The sequence below is a fragment of the Balearica regulorum genome, chromosome 2 (genome assembly GCF_011004875.1).
Source record: "Balearica regulorum gibbericeps isolate bBalReg1 chromosome 2, bBalReg1.pri, whole genome shotgun sequence".
In the NCBI taxonomy this organism is placed as follows: domain Eukaryota; kingdom Metazoa; phylum Chordata; class Aves; order Gruiformes; family Gruidae; genus Balearica; species Balearica regulorum.
In genome coordinates, this window is record NC_046185.1 from 119812898 (window position 1) to 119830759 (window position 17862).

The window sequence follows — 17862 nt, forward strand, 5'->3', positions numbered from 1 at the left end:
CATTTACCCCAAACCTCTCACCATTATTGTAAAAAGTGAGAATTTTGTATTCAAATTAAACTAACAGCTGTCTCTTCCATCATGCAGCTATTTCACTTTCAGAAGAAAAGCACTCAGAAAGCATCACCTGTCACTATTCCAAATCAGGTAACGTTGAACAAATACTATAAAGAGAGTATGTACCTAGAGAAATATAAAACACTGGACACTCCCATTTCAGTCAGAGGTACGATGTTGCAAATGCGGGGACGGTAAGACAAGGCTGACCTGCTCCCACTGGGATGCTGTAGGGCGATACACCCCGTTCCTCCCACTACCGCCCCCGGTATCGGCTCCTGCAAAGTGCCAGGGGAGGGTGCTGGGCTGCAGGGCCCGACCCAGAAGCGATCTGCAGGACAGCTCTTGCGTGTTAGAAAAAATGCATTAACTTCTTTTAATACACTTTTAAAACCCCAACGGTAAGAGCGAACAGAAGAGGCAAGTAATGTAGCAATTCGTCCATTAAGAGGAAGATGCAGGAAGCGTTGCTAGCAGAAATCATGACTAAAGCAGACTTTCCCTACAGCAGTGCCTTGCACGCTTAGCTTTTCAAAAAAGTACCCTGCCTTTGCTCGAGTTTGTCCTGCTAAAACAGAGCTAGCACCTGAAATCAGGTAGTTTTGGCTCAGAAAACACTTTCAATGAGCAAATCGGTAAGTCTGCCTTTTCCATATTAATACTGACCCACATTTAGCATCATTCAAATTGCACCAAGTCGTACAGTGCAAGTAAAACCGAGGAGCCTGGTTACTGAGACACCCACATGACATGTACCAATGGACATTTCTGCAATCTGTGATCACACCTCATTTAAAAAGAAAACAGTTTGACTGAAAACATCAATACTACGTTAACACTGTTTAACAATTTGCATTTGTTTGAAACAAGGAAGAAAAACAACAAAAAAAAAGAGTAATTACACATTTTTTCACAATGGTCAAAATGCCAGAACAACGTAACCAATCCTCCTCCAAAATGCATAGTGAATAAGGGTAATTCAAATAAACCCAAACTGGAATGCGCACCAGTGGAATTTACAATCAAAACAATTTTTAAAGCAATGAACTGTGCAGAGAGATGCATTCACTTGTTAATTGCCTAGGTGACTAAAGCCTCCCCTACATTCGATTTCACGTCAAGGCAGTTTCGGGGCCGGATTCTCTACCAGTTCAAGTTACCACCCGCACACGCTTCACCGGCTGAACTGATCCTGGCCAAAGATCCAGCCCTTACCTATTAAGCTGGGAGCATTCTCTGAAAAACACCATTGCATACTAAAATCAGAGCTACGTCATTTATTTACAATAGCTTTCCACTATCAGCACCACAAAAACAAACCCTAAACCTTTCCTGGACTTTTCTTTGTTAAGGAAATGTGTACGCAAAGGCCACCTTTCCTTCGCAGAACCTTCCTGCCGAGGCACAAGCGCAGCCTGTGGCTCCGTCCGTGCAGCCCTGCATCGCAACGCACTCCTGATGACCTTACCCTAAGCGAGGAGGATTGCAGAAACAGCCTGTTTACACAGCGGAGCAATTACTGACAGCTGCTTCCAAGTGGTGAAATAAAAACCAGTGATTAACAGATCAGTATATTACTGATTAACTAATTTTTAAACTTAAAAGTTGAACATTCGGTTAATTAACCTCTACATGCCCCTGCCTGCTTGCATACGGAAGTGAAAGTTCAGAAAACTGTTCCAGATTTTTCCCAACATTTGAAGTGAAGAAAGAAAATAAGAACAGCAAAGTTTTTGGAAAAGTTTTATTGCATTTGTTTTCCATATGGAAGCATTGACAGATTGAAAAGATGCAGCATTCACATTACTTCCAAAATGAGACATCCATTAAATTTCTTCTTCCCTGATTGCCTTCCCTTCCCCCCCATGGCTTTGAAGCAGTCTAAACAGGTCATTTTCAAAAACAAAAAACAAACAAACAAAAAAAACAAAACAAAAAACCCCCAACCCTAAAACATTTTATTGTAAACCAAGGAAAGAAAAGATTCCTTGGAAATCATGGACACAGCTAATTTGTATTTTTCCTTTGTTTGCAATTCATTTGATGAGCCCATGGGAGTCATGATCCAAAAATATTGGAAAATCCCTGTCTGAACACAAGATGTCAGTTGTAGTTATGAATGGTTTAGCTCTACCCGTTTCTGGAATGCCTTCTGTCCCTCCCACTTTCATCACCACACAGTTCATAACAGTATGCATGCTCCTTACCATCAAAATTTCCCACTTTAAATCACTCACACATATATGTGTGCACGTGTTTACACGCATACACATGTATGCATAGACATGAGAAAAGATTTACAAAGCTCTAAACCAGGGCAACGCTAGGAATATAGAATCAATCACCCTGGTACACCTACGCATCCCATCAGTATTAGTCTTTAGTGTAGTCTGGGAATTCATGTCAGTTTTTCACATTAACACTGTTTAGCAGGCATTGCTCTAACAACTCGTTTACCATGTCACACACACACAAACAAGATGATTCTGCTATTCTAAACACTCAAAAATTAGATTTCTTTCTTTCCTGCAAGTGTAAGGCATTTAATAATCCAAAGAGTCTTCTGAATCTGCCACAGTTACCCTAAGAGGGCAACAATTTCCTGCGCACAAGGGAGGGAACAGACAAAATAATGCCAGAAAGATGGAATCAGTTCTGTGGCTGGGAGGAAAAAGGAGGGTGGGGTGGGAATTGGTGTTGGCAACAATTGTTTTAAGTACTTTAGCTCTCTGCGATCACCAGGTCAACTGGCTCTCTTGCTCTGTCGCCTTCTCGTCTTGAACCTTTTGGTAAGTGAAGTGTCTGCTTCCCCGTTCAAGTTCACTTACGAAAGAGCAATGTGCTCCTTCAGGAAGTCCAAAGGTGTCTGTGTAGGGCTGTTGGCACTCATATGTCTTCCACAGAGCTCATCACAGTCAGGAGACAGCATGAGAATCTACTCAGAAGAGGTGGGTCACAACCGAGAAAGAGGATCCCCTTCACATTAGTTATGCCATACAGAAAGCAGAGAGAAACAAAGGCCAGTAAAGTTAACAAGATTAAAAAAAAAAAAAAAAAAAAAAAAAGAAAAGCAGCAGCAGTTTCAGCCAGAGATATAGAATTACCTAAAATTGTGGAATACAGGGGTTTTTTTTCTCTGCAATTATCAGCCATTTAATAGACATAAAAAAAAGTTTGTTTTGCTTTTTGCTTTAAACATTCATGGAAAATTTATAACAGTAGTGCTGTAATGTGTTTCTATTTTAGTGGAAATGCTGGTCAAGAATTCCTCAGACCACATACTGGTATGGGTCTGCTTTTCCTTGGTCTGGTGTTGCGAATGGGCTAAGCCATGCTATAGAGAACGGATGGCCAAATACTGCTTTCATGTTCATCCATTTTGTTTTTTTAGCCCATCTTCTCTCTTCCTTTTTCAACTGTTCTATTCCCTGAAAACAGAAATATCACATTTTCAGTCAAACACTCAGATTTTGTAGTTCTGGATTTGGGGAAAGGTCTACTCTCAGTCACCCCTTATCCAAATGATGGAGTAAAAAAATAAAAATGCATCTATACTGCCTTTCTTTTTTCTTCTCATTGTTTTATACTAAAAAAAAATATTAAGGATAGAAAGTATTCCTTGGAAATAAGATTACTTTCATTTTGTTCAGGCCTAGATATTTCATAAACCTTTTAAGACCTGCCCTCCAATTGCCTCCTCTGTCAATTAAAAAAACCCCACCACCTAAAACCAAACAAAAAGTATGTCCTTTAATGGCTGAAAGCATAATGTGCTAACTAGACGGAAAAGTTTTAGAGAAAACCATTATAAGCTTGCAGACAAAAAAACCCAAAAACAACCCACAAGCCCAAAGATAATCTCTGTAATGCTCCCAGATTCACCAAGCAAGTTCAGGAAGTGCCCATGGCTCAGTGTAGCTGAGTCTACCTGGTGCCTTTTCATGTTTAATTAGAATCGCTGCTAAAACATGCATGGGCTGACAGCAGGGAGAAAGGGTTAAATAAGATACCGATTTGAGAGAAATCATTGACATTGTTTAGTAAAGGTTAGAGGGAGAACAAAAATAAGCCATCAAGCAATCAGCCGAAACATTCACTAGTCAATCCTTAAAAAAAAAAAAAGTATCTGTATCATGTCTAAAACCCACTAAGTGAATTTGGTCTTTCAGGAAAGCTATGCCTGGCTGCCACAGAAGCAAAATGAACGAGTGCAGTCACTGGAGAGCATTATTCTGCCACGGGTAGCAGCAGCAGGCAGATCACTCTGTTCTTTAACTTCACATCTTTTGCAAGGTAAGCTTCTCCTGACCTACATGTCTCTCCTATGCTATAAATTAGTGTGGTGTAATGCAGCTGTGTGTCTCAAATTACTGATGGTGGGAGCTCTGCAGAACACAACATGGGTCAACTGCAAGAGTTGTGCTGATCCCTGGTAAATGTCACCTCTAGAGACAACAGCAAAATACCAGGGTTCTGGGTCCCTTCGGGCAGAAAGGAACCATCCCGGTGGGACAGCATACACAAGATGGGGAATTAGGTCTCCCAGTGATTGGAAGAAGGAGGTGAGAAAGGGCAAGACACAGCCCTGCCTCTAAAACGTGTAGTAAAACACTGCAATAGACCACACCAAGAAGAATTTCACCTGGAGGTATTCCTCTGCTCAAATCAGATTGTTTGCCAAACACAGCTAGCTCAATGCTAGCAAATCAACAATGAGACGTTCCACAGAGCAAAATCCTTACTGGTATATATTAAAAAAGAAAACAAAAATGAAAATGCACAACCCAACAGGGGAGACCATATTTACTTTGTCATTTTAGATTGTGGCATTGTTCCTTTAATATCTGTGAATTCCCAGAATTTGATGGGAAGGGAAAATCAGGGGACTTATTTGGGTGCCCAGCTGTAGGAAGCAGCTTCAAAAAATTCCTGAAAGGTTTCAAAGATTGAGAAATTCAGATGATGACTTCACAGGCAGCATTGGTAATTTACACACTTATTGATAAACTCAAGCTTGGCAGGATCTTGTTGTTCTGTATGACACTGTACTTCTTTCCTGGGGCTCTCCCCAGCAGAAAAAACAGCTGAAGTCTTCCTTGGAACACAGAAGAGCCACAGAGTGAAGATCAGCCTCTTGCAGAAGCCAAGCATTTTAAAAAAAAAAAAAAAAAAAAAAAAGTACTGCAAAAAAGACTCAGGAGCGATGGGCTCTTACAGTCTGTGATGCCAGCCATAGCTCTCCAACAGCAGCAAAAACACCTATTCCAGCTTCAACTGGCCATGGGCAAACAAGTGAAGGTGAAAGAAAACTAAAAGAGACAGAGGAGGAAATAAGAGTAATCACTCTTAAGATTATCACTTCTCTTCAACCACAGCAGTTAATTCAGGTACCTGAGCATGCTTGGTGAAGGGTGGCAGTATTCACAAGTGTGGGAACATCCCCAGGAGTCACCAGCTCCATCTTTACGGAAGCGGGCAAATGCAGGGATATGTAACGGACTGCAACACTACTATGTAACCTCTACTGTGCCATCTCTGAATTGAGGATGGCACAGTGGCTTTGGAGCAGATTGTACCCAACAGGTTTCCATGAGCCTACTCCATTCCCTTTTCTTTTTCCCTCTGGCAAGAGTTTTTGAACTGTTTAACAAGCAGCTAAAACTGGAAATCTTCTAGACTAAAACGTGTGTGTGTGTGTGTACATATATATATATATATCCCTCCCCCACCTACTCATCTTGGCTTTCCAGCACATAAAGCTGTAAATAGTGACACCAGGGGACACATAGCTGAATTTCAGACAATACCAATGTAAAAGCACTTCATTAAAGGAAAAAGGTTCTCGAATCCACAGGGACAAATACTTTCCACAGAGTAATCCCCGTTGCCAATGCCTACCTTACCAGAGGCAAGCATCCCAGCCAATACACAGGTGTAACCTCCTTCCCACAGTAACGTTCAGAGAGCACAACCCAGCGCTGTGCTAGCTCAGCTTATTACATTAGGTCTTTCCTCAAAGGGTACACATACGCGAACTCCCCGTGCAATGAGGTAAAACCCTTCGCTGTAGCCCTTCGCTGTTTATACAAAGGGTGAGAGCGCCAGGGTAGAGGAGAGAATGTGTGAGACACCCACCGTTTCATCAGTGCAGATGGAGTGTACTTGGGTCCCAAACATAACTGAGGTGAAGATGAGAAACAGGAGAGCCTCGAAACACAAGAGGATGAGAAGAATCACTGTAGTTGGTGGAGAGAAGGAACTGCATTCTGGGAAGACAAAACAATGGAGTTGGACGGGGAGAGATCAGGCAATGTAGCAGCTGCAAAACACCTCCTAAGCTACAAGTTTTCCATACTCAAACTGACAAATTATATAATCACCATTCTCAAAAAGGTGCACAGGGAAGCTCTGACATTCTTGAGGATACTCACCAATGAAATGATCGCTCCTGCAAGTTTTTAAAAAGCAAAACCAAAAAAACCCTGCAACACTTCATGAACGTAACTTTCTTTTCCACTTCGGCGTTTCCCCAGCACACTGGCTAGGACTCCAGTCTACTCCATTTCACCTGTAGCTTCTCTCTTAAACCTGAACGGATGTTCCACAGTGATAAAGTCCCATTAGAAATCTCAAGCTGGTGGTCAGGACACAAGGATCATTATTTTTGTAGCACCAACATAAAATCAGAGTATGTTTCCTTTCATAACTGTTCTAAGTCATAACCTAAAGAACAGCAGATTAAACCAAATTCTTATTTTTCCTCATACTCTATAGTGCAAACTCAGGCAAGAGCTGAAAAAAATCTGAGGATTTTATATCTGAGGATATAAAAGAAGAACAGAAGAAAGGAAGAGGATGGAAAATGTTATAGGGCAAAAATCATAGAGTTGAGTGGTGTAAATGTCAGAACATCTCCAGATTTTTCTGAAATCCAAAATGAGTATCACCAAAAAACCCTGTTTTTGTCATGAGATGTAAAGCTTTAACAGATACACCATAATCGAGGGCTAACACAATCAGCACAAATCCAAGGCAGCTGAAACAGACCCATCTTTCATAACTGCTCTGTTCTGCCACCTAAACCTGGGACAGGTGGGAAAGTGCTTCCCCCACAGATGCAGGCTGAGAAAGTGGGCAAAGGAAACTCTGTTGATGTATTCTTCCCCTATGGCCCTGGCCACTGTAGTCAAATCCAGACATTCTCAGTGACAGCTGGCACCTGGTTTACAAAGTTCTGAACTGCAGAACAACCTTGTCAAATTCAGTTCATATGTGTAAATGTACGCACCCTCTGCAGTATTATAAATTAAACCCGGTCATTATATTGAACGACACAACTGGAATTCCAAGAAAAACGAAGCTAATGCTCTTCCAAAAACATCCATGAGCAGCACATACGTCTGCACACACATCCTTTGACAGCTTGCTGTTTGACTCAGAATTACCTAGAGGATTTCCTGTATCCATTTGTGTCTTTAAAAACACATCTCAGCTGGCTTTGTGAAAATTTACTCACTGGCTGCTCCAGAGTGAGGGCTGGAGTTTTTTGGTTGGTTGGTTGTTGATTTTTTTTTTTTTTTTGAAAGGAATTGTTTGTTCTTTTGAGGGTGGATTTTTGGATCTGAGTTCGCATGTTTTCCTGGCAGTCTTGCAAGAATGATTCACATTACTCTTTTAAAAAAGCGTCCACATTCTTCTTATCTTGTGTTGGCATTCAGGAAATTAGCACTGTGTTCATGTCAACAGCAGATTATTGCACACATACTATCTAGGTGTATTTCATCTCAGCTTCTCCCTAGGCAGTATCACGCTTAAGTTGAAACAGGACTTTCAGGACAGAGATCCCAGCAGGTCAGAAAGAATTATGAAGTTCTGGGATTGATTAAAAAAAAAAATAAAATAGAGATAGCACAGCAGAGCCCTGATAGCATTCTTCTGAAACCCCAGCATAAAAGGGGTTGTCCTACAAGCAAACTACATTATAAGGTCTTATTCACAGGTTAATCTGTTATTTTAATGAGATATTCTGTTAGTACTCACTTGTCCAGTCTTCTTCAAAGCAATACAAAAAGTGAAATCCCACCATGATTAGAGCATGCAGGGAAATCAGTGCTATATACATCTGAAAAATAAAGGATGTAATATAGGTATAAGGTAAGTTTAAAGACCAAAATGCTAAATCTTCCAAACACTTTAAATAAAGCAAAGTGTTAAGACTTAAAAAACAAAACAAAACCAAACCCCAAACCACCCCAAAAAACCACAAAGCCCTCCCACACTCCCTAAAACAGCATCCTGAAGCTGGCAAATGCCAAGACTACACAGACTCATTCCACCCTTACTAACAGCTCCGAGTGCACAGGAGGGAGACTGTTTAATTCAAAGTCAGCTGGACACAAACCCCAGCCTCCTGTGCCCCAGTGCACCCTTCCACAGAGCTTGCTGTCCTTTTCTCCCGAGTACGGTGCGACTTTCAGAGAACAGCAGCTCCCTGACATCGAGGTATCACGTTATGAAAGCTTACATCTTTGCTCTTGAGAGCACTATAGTTTCCCAGAGAAACAACAGCTAATTTGTTTTAACCACAAAAAGCACTTTATCTATTTTCCAGCATGAGTTTCAGAATTATTTTTTTTTTAATAACCTGAGGCAGACACTGGCATGGAAAGTTTCTCTCCAGGTTTACTACTTTGTACTTCATCTTTTTCATTTTAAATTAGGTCTTAGCTTTGTAACAAAAAGCTTTAAATTATATGCAATGCTACACATGTACTACAATTTGCCAAGACATGGCTAAAAAGATGACTCTCCTGAACCTACACTCCAACAAAGGTTGGCAGATATTGGAAGCAAGAGAGATTTTGTCACAAGAAACTCCTGTGGAAGCAGTAAAAAGTAACAGGGGAGTATTTTGGTTTTCCTTGCAAGTTGAGCATGCTGCTGTTCTTCAACTTCCCTGGGTCTCAAAAAGGACAACCAAGAACAAAACCAGCAACTCTTACTTTGTTTCTCTCTCAACTACATTAAGTGTTTAATACAGCTTGCTTGAAAGTAGATGTCAGTTTAACAGAAACAAAAATCCTTTTGATAGATTAAAACACCTAGCTCACTCCTCATGGTGAAAAAAACCTTGCTCAAGGGAAAGAAATGGGATTTGTTTTGTTCTGTAATCCAAATCCTACCAAACCATACCATAGAACAGTTTAGCAGTAAGCCTTTCCATTTAACTGAAAGTCTCCCCCTTTTTACTTGGTAATATGAGAACATTCTTCCTCAAACCTACAGATGTCTCAAAAGATTTCTTAATAAAACAGAGCATCACTGAAACTCAGCCTTGTAACGTTCGCACAACTCCCACTGGATATTTGCAGTTTGCTTTGACGAAACAGATTTCAACCCTTCCATAAATACGTAGTATTCAAGTTTGCACTCCTGTTTTCTTATTCATGATGCCATAGATATAGTACAAAAAGTCAAACACCTCCTTGGTTTTCAGGTACGAAAATAAACCACTTGCAAGTAAAAGGTGGGTAATTCTTGCCAAAGGGGATGCAAACTTCCTTAAGATGTGGCAACAGCTCTTATTATGTGATCCCACACAGGTAGGATCTCATACAACTACAACATTTAGGAAACTTACATATGGATGGCCTGGGACCCTACCAGCCAACAGTACAGCGTAGAAGTATGGCCCAGGCCTCAAAGAGCTCAACGCCATAATAAACTACTCACATTATGAAATAGCATGATAAACAACTGTCAACACAAACCCCTGGCAAATAGTTCCCGTGATGCCTTTTCCCCCGTTGCTGTGTTGTGTGTGTTCCCTAACTAGTGAAACAAAGTCTGCAACAGCTCCCTGTAAAGTTCTACTGAAACAAGAAAAAAAAGAAAGCCAGCCTTCAGAGCTGCCTCACACACTGCATTTCGGTGCTGCCCACTGGACAACCTCAAACACCACTTGCAAAATACTTACTGTAAACAGTACAAAGTACTTCTGGTTATTCTCTCCTACACAGTTATTGACCCACGGGCAGTGATGGTCCATTTTCCGAATACACCTCTTGCATACACTGAAAGAATACAGGTCTTTATTTATAGCACATTTCATACCAGGAACACAAGATTTCACAGGGGTTTGGGGACACAGAAATTAAAGGAAAGAATCAGATGTGAAATTTGAACCTAAATAAATTTACCCGTTACCACGTTTATATTTGTGGTTTGCTCACTTGACTATGTCTGTTCAAAATGAACCATACAATACCAAATCACCATTGTAAAATATAATACCAACTGAGATGTATTAGCATAACATTTGCATCAGTGGTTCTGCGAAAATACAGTTTGAACAATACATTCAGGCAGATGGAAAAAAAATCTGTGATTTAGTTTAGTTTTAACCTGTTTGGTTTGTGAAAATGTCCGCAGATAAAAAAGAAACAAAACCCAGAAAGATATCAAAAACAGTAATGGATAAAGATATTTTTCAGAGTTGCTAATAACAGACTAAGGTTTATTTACTAACATCAGCTGGTAGCAGGAACTTGCAAAAAAGAAAATTAAATAAAGCATTAGTAAAAGATTCTTGACATCAAGGAAAGCCACATACTACCATAAAACAGCTGTGGCAGTCGGTCAGGAAGACAGTACCACAATGTACATTCAACATAAAATTAGATGTTAAAGCAGCACTTCACAAAACCAGACTAATAAAATCAAAATTCAAATTCTTGCCAGCGTGCACATTGTGGCTAGAAGTCAAATAATTAAAAGATTATTACTTTGTCTGAACATCATTCTCTTGCTTACTCAGTAACTGCTTCAACTGACATAATAAAGGAAGTCTTTTTCTCTGCTGCTTTCTCATATGATAGGAGACAAAAGGCAGTCTCCTGATACCACATTGCACAAACAAGCACAGAAATCAAATATGAAAAACACAAAACCCCAAAACAAACGAACAATAGACTCAGAAAGGAAACAGACATTCCAGAACAATTCTGGCAGCACTGAAACACAAAGGATTGAGGGCTCTGCTAATTTTATTTTTCTTCTTATAACAAAAAATATTTTGATCTTAATATAAACAATAAACTTCAACACCCAAATGCTTAAGGGAAACTCAAACAAAAACATACACACATTCTTATGAGCACGTATGAATAAATAATAGAAAACCTCTCAGTCAGAACAGCCTTGCACTCACTCTTCACAGTGGGAGGGGGTAATCCCCAAGGATACATGCCATGCCTGAAAAACAAACGGGTTGCTATAGCCCTGATCCTAAATGAAAGGTTGGCCAGGCAGGCCCCAGCCAGATGAAGAGCTGGTTCTCCTCAGGCAGGGAGGGGTACCCTACTACCTGCCAGCCCCAGGTGCAGTGGACAACAGGAAAAGCCTCGTTTTGCTAGAATAAGCAGCTTGACATGATTTTTGAGCTACATGGGGACAGAAATCAGCTGGCAGAGTAAAAACACATTATCTGCCAGACAACATCATACTTCATATGACAAGTATCAATTACTGTTTTTTTAAGAAAAAAGGGAGGGGGAAAGCGGGGCAGCTGGTGTAAAGCAGGAGGAAGCCTCCCTGTGGTCTAATTTACTTTGTGCAGACATGCACACACTTCCCTTGGGCTCTGAAACAGGTAAGCACCCAAGCAACCTCTTCCGTTGCTCCTACGTCCTAAGCTCCCCAGAAGGACAACCTGAAGCAGCCAAGCCAAAGACAACCTCCGTGAAGGAGGTAGCAAAGGCTGAGAGGAGAGTTTTTATTCCATGTGTGCGTATCAAACAGTTGGATGAGAGACAGAACGTGAAACTATCTGGTGGAAAAGGAAATTCAGAAACTAAGACTGAAAACTATAGGCAGCAGGGATTGCCCATACTCAGACACGCTCCCCCTGCTCAACCACCCAGCTTCCAAATGCTGGAAGGAGCAGTTTGCTGGGCATGGGGGACTCAAAAAATTGCATATGAATCAAAAAGCACTTTGGTCCCTCAGGCATACAGCTAGCTGTACCTCCTGCTGATGCATATGCACAACCTTGATGTCTGGAAGTCCAATAAAACCGCCAACAAAATATTGTTTGAAAATTCTCAATAGCATCAGTGCTCAGTGTCTCAAATTTTATTGTCTCTAAAGTTATCCTAAAGCATAGAAATAAGGACTATGGAGATGAGGTTTTGTGTTTAGCCAAAGAGTCTTTTTCATTTACCTACACTGTGAGTCATCAGCAAGACAGCATTTTACATGCAAAGTGTCATTCATAATTGAAGAAGTGTCAGAGGAAATTTTACGGTAGCATTAATAAGTGATAGGCACGATCGCATTGGTCCTGCTAAATAACCAACTCCTGATTTTGATTAAAATAAAAAACTAACAAAAAAAGAAAAATATTTGCAAACTAAAGGTCTGAAAATAAATATGAAAAATGCACACAGCAGAACAAGTTTGTTCAGCTCACTACCACGTATTCCCCTCCCGCCAAGACCTGTGCCTGAATCAGCAGTAACCGTGATACGAGTTCTCTCAGTATGCATTGGTTTTTGAGTAGGTAAGGAAGGGATACCAGTGTAAACTCATTAACTACTTACTGGAAAGCAGGTTCACTTGTTTTAAAAGCAGAAGAGAATTTTAGGAAGTAGTTTTTTTTTTTTTTTTTTTGCTCACTGCCTTTAGTACTAAAAAGCTCACTACCAGGTACCTTCTTCAGGGAAGTTTATCCCACCAGAAAAAAGAAAGGACATGACAGACCAGTAGGCATACTGATCTATCACAAAGCACAAAACAAAGTCACAGTACTCAAAGAAAATGGGGAAGTCTGAACTCTTAAAAATTATATACGGTTACCTGAACTTCATTTTTAACTTAAATATTACTTCTAAATAGTATCTACAGTTAGACAAATGGGTCTGTGAATAAAAGTAAAAATCAAAGGACACCAACCTTTTGAGAGACATTACATTTCATGGATTTCTATGCATTCTGGTATATAATACCTCTAAGTCATGTTTACATGAAAATTTATGGAATGTCAATTACAGGTTTGGTGTCAAGGCAGCATTCATTTGAGGTGTTTCTCGCTTTGCAAGAAGTAGCCCCAGCCTCCTATAGATGACAACTTGTCAGAAAAGGCCTGAAAGTTTTTCAGAGAAGCTTGAATGTGTCTTGCACTATTGGCAACAGACTTTGGATGCCAATCTCTCAATTTAACCACTCAAGTCTCAGATTCCAATAACAATTTGGATCGAGGCACACTGGATAATTCTTGAGGTCTTGATAAAAGAGTAGTCCTCAGAAAAAACTTTACCTGCAGTGATGTGCTCTGTCAGGTTTGATGCTACAACATTTTGGGCACTTGTAAACCACCTGTCCTGGCTTTAGCTGTAAACTCTCAATGAACTCTTTTGTGGCATTACCTTTGGGTACAGCACCCTGCAGAAAAAAAAAACAAACCAGAAGATTAACCTGTGGACATTACAAGTGCTAAGAACAATAGGATGACTTAAAACCATGGGAGGGGAGCGAAGAGAAAGAAATAAAAACTTCCCTAAGATCAACAGGGTTTCAGGAAGAGCAAGAAGGTTCAGAAAAAAAAAATCAAATGAGGTCCTAATATATGAAACCACAAACTTAAACATCATTTTGGTGGTTTTTGTATTTTTAAATATCAGTAAATCCTCACTTAAGCAATTAGTCTTCTGTAATCCTATAGTAACCTTAAAATATTCAAGAATCCTCATCCCTCTCTTTACCTCTATCAACAAATTTATCATGCCAGTATTTCATATCACAACCAGGAAACCGCAGATGTTTTATTCCAGTAGAAGCAGCTACTTCTCAAGTATCATTGTGTACATTAAGAGTTGCTGGTAAATGCCTCATGCATTTATAGCTATGCTCCCATTTTGTATTTGTTATTTAAATTAGGGTTTAACATTCAAATAGTAAACTCCCACCTGAGTAAGACTAGGCAAAACATTCTTAGCTGTGCAATCAATTTCCACTTTAAAATACCTGTCTCTAAACAGGTAATGTATTGCTGCTGCAGGAGCCTCAGTTCAAGAGTTTCCAGCCTTTCTAGGGCTCCAAAAAAAAGAAGTCATGAAACGTTCTGTATGAAGTCAGTGCTGGTACACTGGCACAAATACACCTCTGTGCAGGTAAGGCTTTTATACTGAAATAAAAACAGGGATGTAATATTTTAACAGATTTCTGATGGAACAGTCTCTTTTTAACACATCTATACAACCTCCCAACAGCAATAAACAGGAACAATACACATCAATGAGATAACTGCATGTTAAAACAGTACTATAAGGCTTTCCTGAGCAGTCTTTGGGGTTTTCCACAGAAACCTCCCAACAGGCCTGGCCAATTTAAAAATTACAAGACCAATCTCCACAAAATGCTACAACTCCTGTTCTCTCCCTTTAGTATGCAGCAAAGCTCAAAACCTTAGGAATGTTTTTAGCAAGAACCCACAGGAAGCAGTTCCTGAAAAGCATGACACACACTATCAATTCTGAAGAATTCAGGTGTTCATTTATTTATAATAAGAATTCTATCTGCTTGCTTCAGCAGTTCTTTCTGTTTCATTCTGATCCTAGACATGCCCCTGCTTCTTCATGACCTGGCAGTTTCCTTCATCCCCAACTCACACTCTTTGCCAGACGTTGCTGCATCCCCTCACTTTATTTTCCCACCTCCATTCTGTTTAGCTGATTTCCTCATTAAAAAAAAAAAAACAAAACCACCACAAAACAAAATCCCACCAGCTCTCATCATCCACACACAAAAATCCCACCACACACTAAGAATTAGCATATCTTTTCCCAATTACTCTGCATAAAGATTGTATCTGCTTCTCCAACACTGCTTGCCCAGCCTGCTTCAGAATACAGCTTTTGTTTCAGAAGAGTTCCTGCTAACTCCACGAAATAATTCCAGCGACCTGAAGGTCCCTAGGCATTAAAGCCACACCACATACAATAATTAACAACAACCACCACCACCACCCCCAGGATATAAACTACATAACAAATTGATGCAACCTTCTGTTCTTGAGTTCAACAACCATAAGTTTCAGAGCCTCAACTACTGCTTACAGTTCTGCGCAACAGCAGTAGCATGCAATGAATTGGTCTTTACCATAAGCTGTGAAATTACCCCAAATGAAGGCATTCCTACAATGCTGTGGCTTCTGGGAGAGCTGGAAACTAAGAAACAAAGATTACACTGAAGTTTTAATCGCACCTAACAAGGTTTCAAGTGGGAAATCATATTTGGAAGGAATACTTAGAGTATCAGAGGCACCCCCCCCATTCCCAACAGCAACAAGAACACTGGAGGAAGGGGTCAAGAGGAGTCTAAGCTTGTTTTGTTTTCCACTGACAAGTGGAGATGGGATTTTAAATTGATATTGTCCAGAGGTTATTAAGCAAAATAAACCATCACAGGCCACTCAGAATAAGCATCATGGTACTAAACTCTATCTTCTCACTAGCTGAAAGACAGGAAAGCAGTAGACCAGGTATCTCACAGAGCAATTTCCTACGGAGACATACAAGGTGGTCTTACAATTACGGTGTTTCCCACCTGCCTAAAAACTGTCAGTTCTTGGCATGCTCACATAGTATTTGTTTCAGCATGGTTCAATAAATTCAACTAAATCGCTAGTATGAGACACAGTACCATGGTTTTTCAAAACAACACACGTTCTGCTCCATTCTGCTGAAGCAATTACTTGCCAAGGCAGACAATCAAAACCAGCTTTTCCAGCTTTCCTGTTTGTCAAGACACAACAAGCCACAAACAGGAGATCTACCATTGGGGACAAAACAGCATCGGACAGAAACGTTCTCCTTCCCAGTGCAAAAAAGAGGAGCTGCTCACACAATGGGAATCTAAAGCTGGGTCCTTGACTTTGCATCTGACTTGAGTGGGATGAGAAATTAGCATACCACATGAGCAGCCTCACTCAGCAGGCTGACACACAAAAGTTATTTAAATCTGCCACTCACTCAGCAACTGAGTTACCCAACATCTAGCAGACAAGAAAAACACCGCCTGTTTCTTTCCGAGACATACAGAGAGAGATATACTTACTGGATCTGTCAGCATAGCACGAAAATGTGAAGCCAAAGCGAGGAAAGCCAAGGTGTTGAACAGTGTGCCATTGATGACACTATAAACATAATCTCTCGATGGAACTAGCATGACAAGAAGGACTACAAAGTCGGCATAGAACACCAGCATCCAGGTAACGACAGCACATGCAATACCACAGCCATCTCGAATAAACCACATTGTTCCCAGGGAAGTGCGGCTAGGAGGTGGAACACACTTTTCTGGCTGGAGGTATTCAGGTTTCCTTTCAATATCTCTGAAGCGGTGGACTGGAGTAATCATCATAGGCTATTATGTCCATACTTGCATCTGTAAGAGAGGCAGAAAGAGCGTTCACTGCTTTGCAAGACACGTAGAGGTCTGTTCACATAATGGCATGGGGATCATGTGGGAAATTCCAAATTACAGAAAGTGAGTTGAAAAAGCAAAAGAGATAAATAAATCAAACACAAAATAATGGATTTAGAAACCAGGCTCTTGCACTTATCAGAGCACTTCTTACTCAGAAGACTCTCTAAGTGCTTTCAAGACTTGCTTAATTAGACATTAAATCCACTGGTGTGCCACCTCCACCCCCCCCAAAGGAAAGGCAACGAGTTTTAAGAGAACAGTGATCAGGTAGGTGCCAACGGGAGCAGCCACAGCACGGACCGAAGCAAGAACTGGACTCTGCCATGTAGGAAAAAAGACTGGGCAGAGCTGACAAGGTCCCTTTTTTGCTGCATCAGACCTGGGAAAGGGAAGGGTCTCTCCTACACATACTGGGAAGCTTAGCAAGTGGACGAGGTTTCCGTTCTCCTTATCCACAGACTCACAGTTTTGGGGTAAAACCACAAAAACACACCACTGCAGAGTTACAGTGGCAAGAACTGCTGAAGCAGCAGGCAAAGATCTCGATAGCAATTTCTAGTCTTGCCTGGAGGATGCTCTTCCCAAAAAACAGCTGTCTCCCACTCTCACCTCCTCCTCTGGATTCACGTCCCTCTTAAACCTTCTGCTTTGCCATCCTTCTCCCACCACCTTTCCTCCATCCCTTGACGGCATTCATTTTACCTGCCCTTTAGCATTCCTAGCTAAGTCCACTCTGCTGCAATAAGGGCACTAACATGACATTTGCTGCCATTGCCCTGTCCTCTCCGCCTCTGCAGGCACCTTGTCTATCCAGAGGGTAAGGTCCACTTTGGAGCCAGAAACCATACTACTCCAGGTATGCACGGCACTTAATGGTAGTCTCAGTGTAACTCTCACCAAACGTGGAAACAAAAAAGGTGCTCATAAGACTCTGGCAGGGGATCAATCAATCTGCACTGTGAATGTACACCACTCGATGCTAGAGCACACCTGGAATGCTACATTTTGAAAGTGGCTCTTTATACACCCAGCAACTTCTTCCAAAGACACTTCTTAACAGAGTATTTGCACAACGCTCAAAACACTACAATCTATACATAGAGACCCACCTTCTACAAAAATGGATACAGTCATTTTGCTACCAAATACACTGAATTGCATATACCTAAACAGAAGGGTTCAGCCTCTTCCTTTTTCAACATGTAAGGATTATTCCCATTTCTTTGTTAAAAAAAAAAAAAAAAGAGTGCATTTTTCCATTTTAATTCAGAGGAGAGCAAATGCTCACCATTAATTACGTTTTCTGCAAAAAAAAGTTCA

General features: G+C 40.7%; 1 protein-coding gene across 8 annotated transcripts in view; it reads right to left on the minus strand.

Moving 5' to 3' along the window:
* Window positions 1–17862, minus strand: part of ZDHHC3 (zDHHC palmitoyltransferase 3) — a 36337-nt gene that overhangs the window by 5823 nt on the left and 12652 nt on the right. For 5 of the 8 annotated variants that reach the window (XM_075745589.1, XM_075745590.1, XM_075745591.1 and 2 more), the window contains exons 2-6: window positions 16171–16500; window positions 13373–13497; window positions 10034–10130; window positions 8098–8179; window positions 6193–6323 (exon numbers count right to left, since the gene is read on the minus strand). In XM_075745589.1, the coding sequence (XP_075601704.1) occupies window positions 6193–6323; window positions 8098–8179; window positions 10034–10130; window positions 13373–13497; window positions 16171–16476 (741 nt within the window). In that variant the 5' untranslated portion in view covers window positions 16477–16500. Of the gene's footprint in view, window positions 1–1787; window positions 3486–6192; window positions 6324–8097; window positions 8180–10033; window positions 10131–13372; window positions 13498–16170; window positions 16501–17862 lie in introns of those variants that run through there. The other 3 variants (XM_075745592.1, XM_075745593.1, XM_075745594.1) reach the window with 2 other exon arrangements.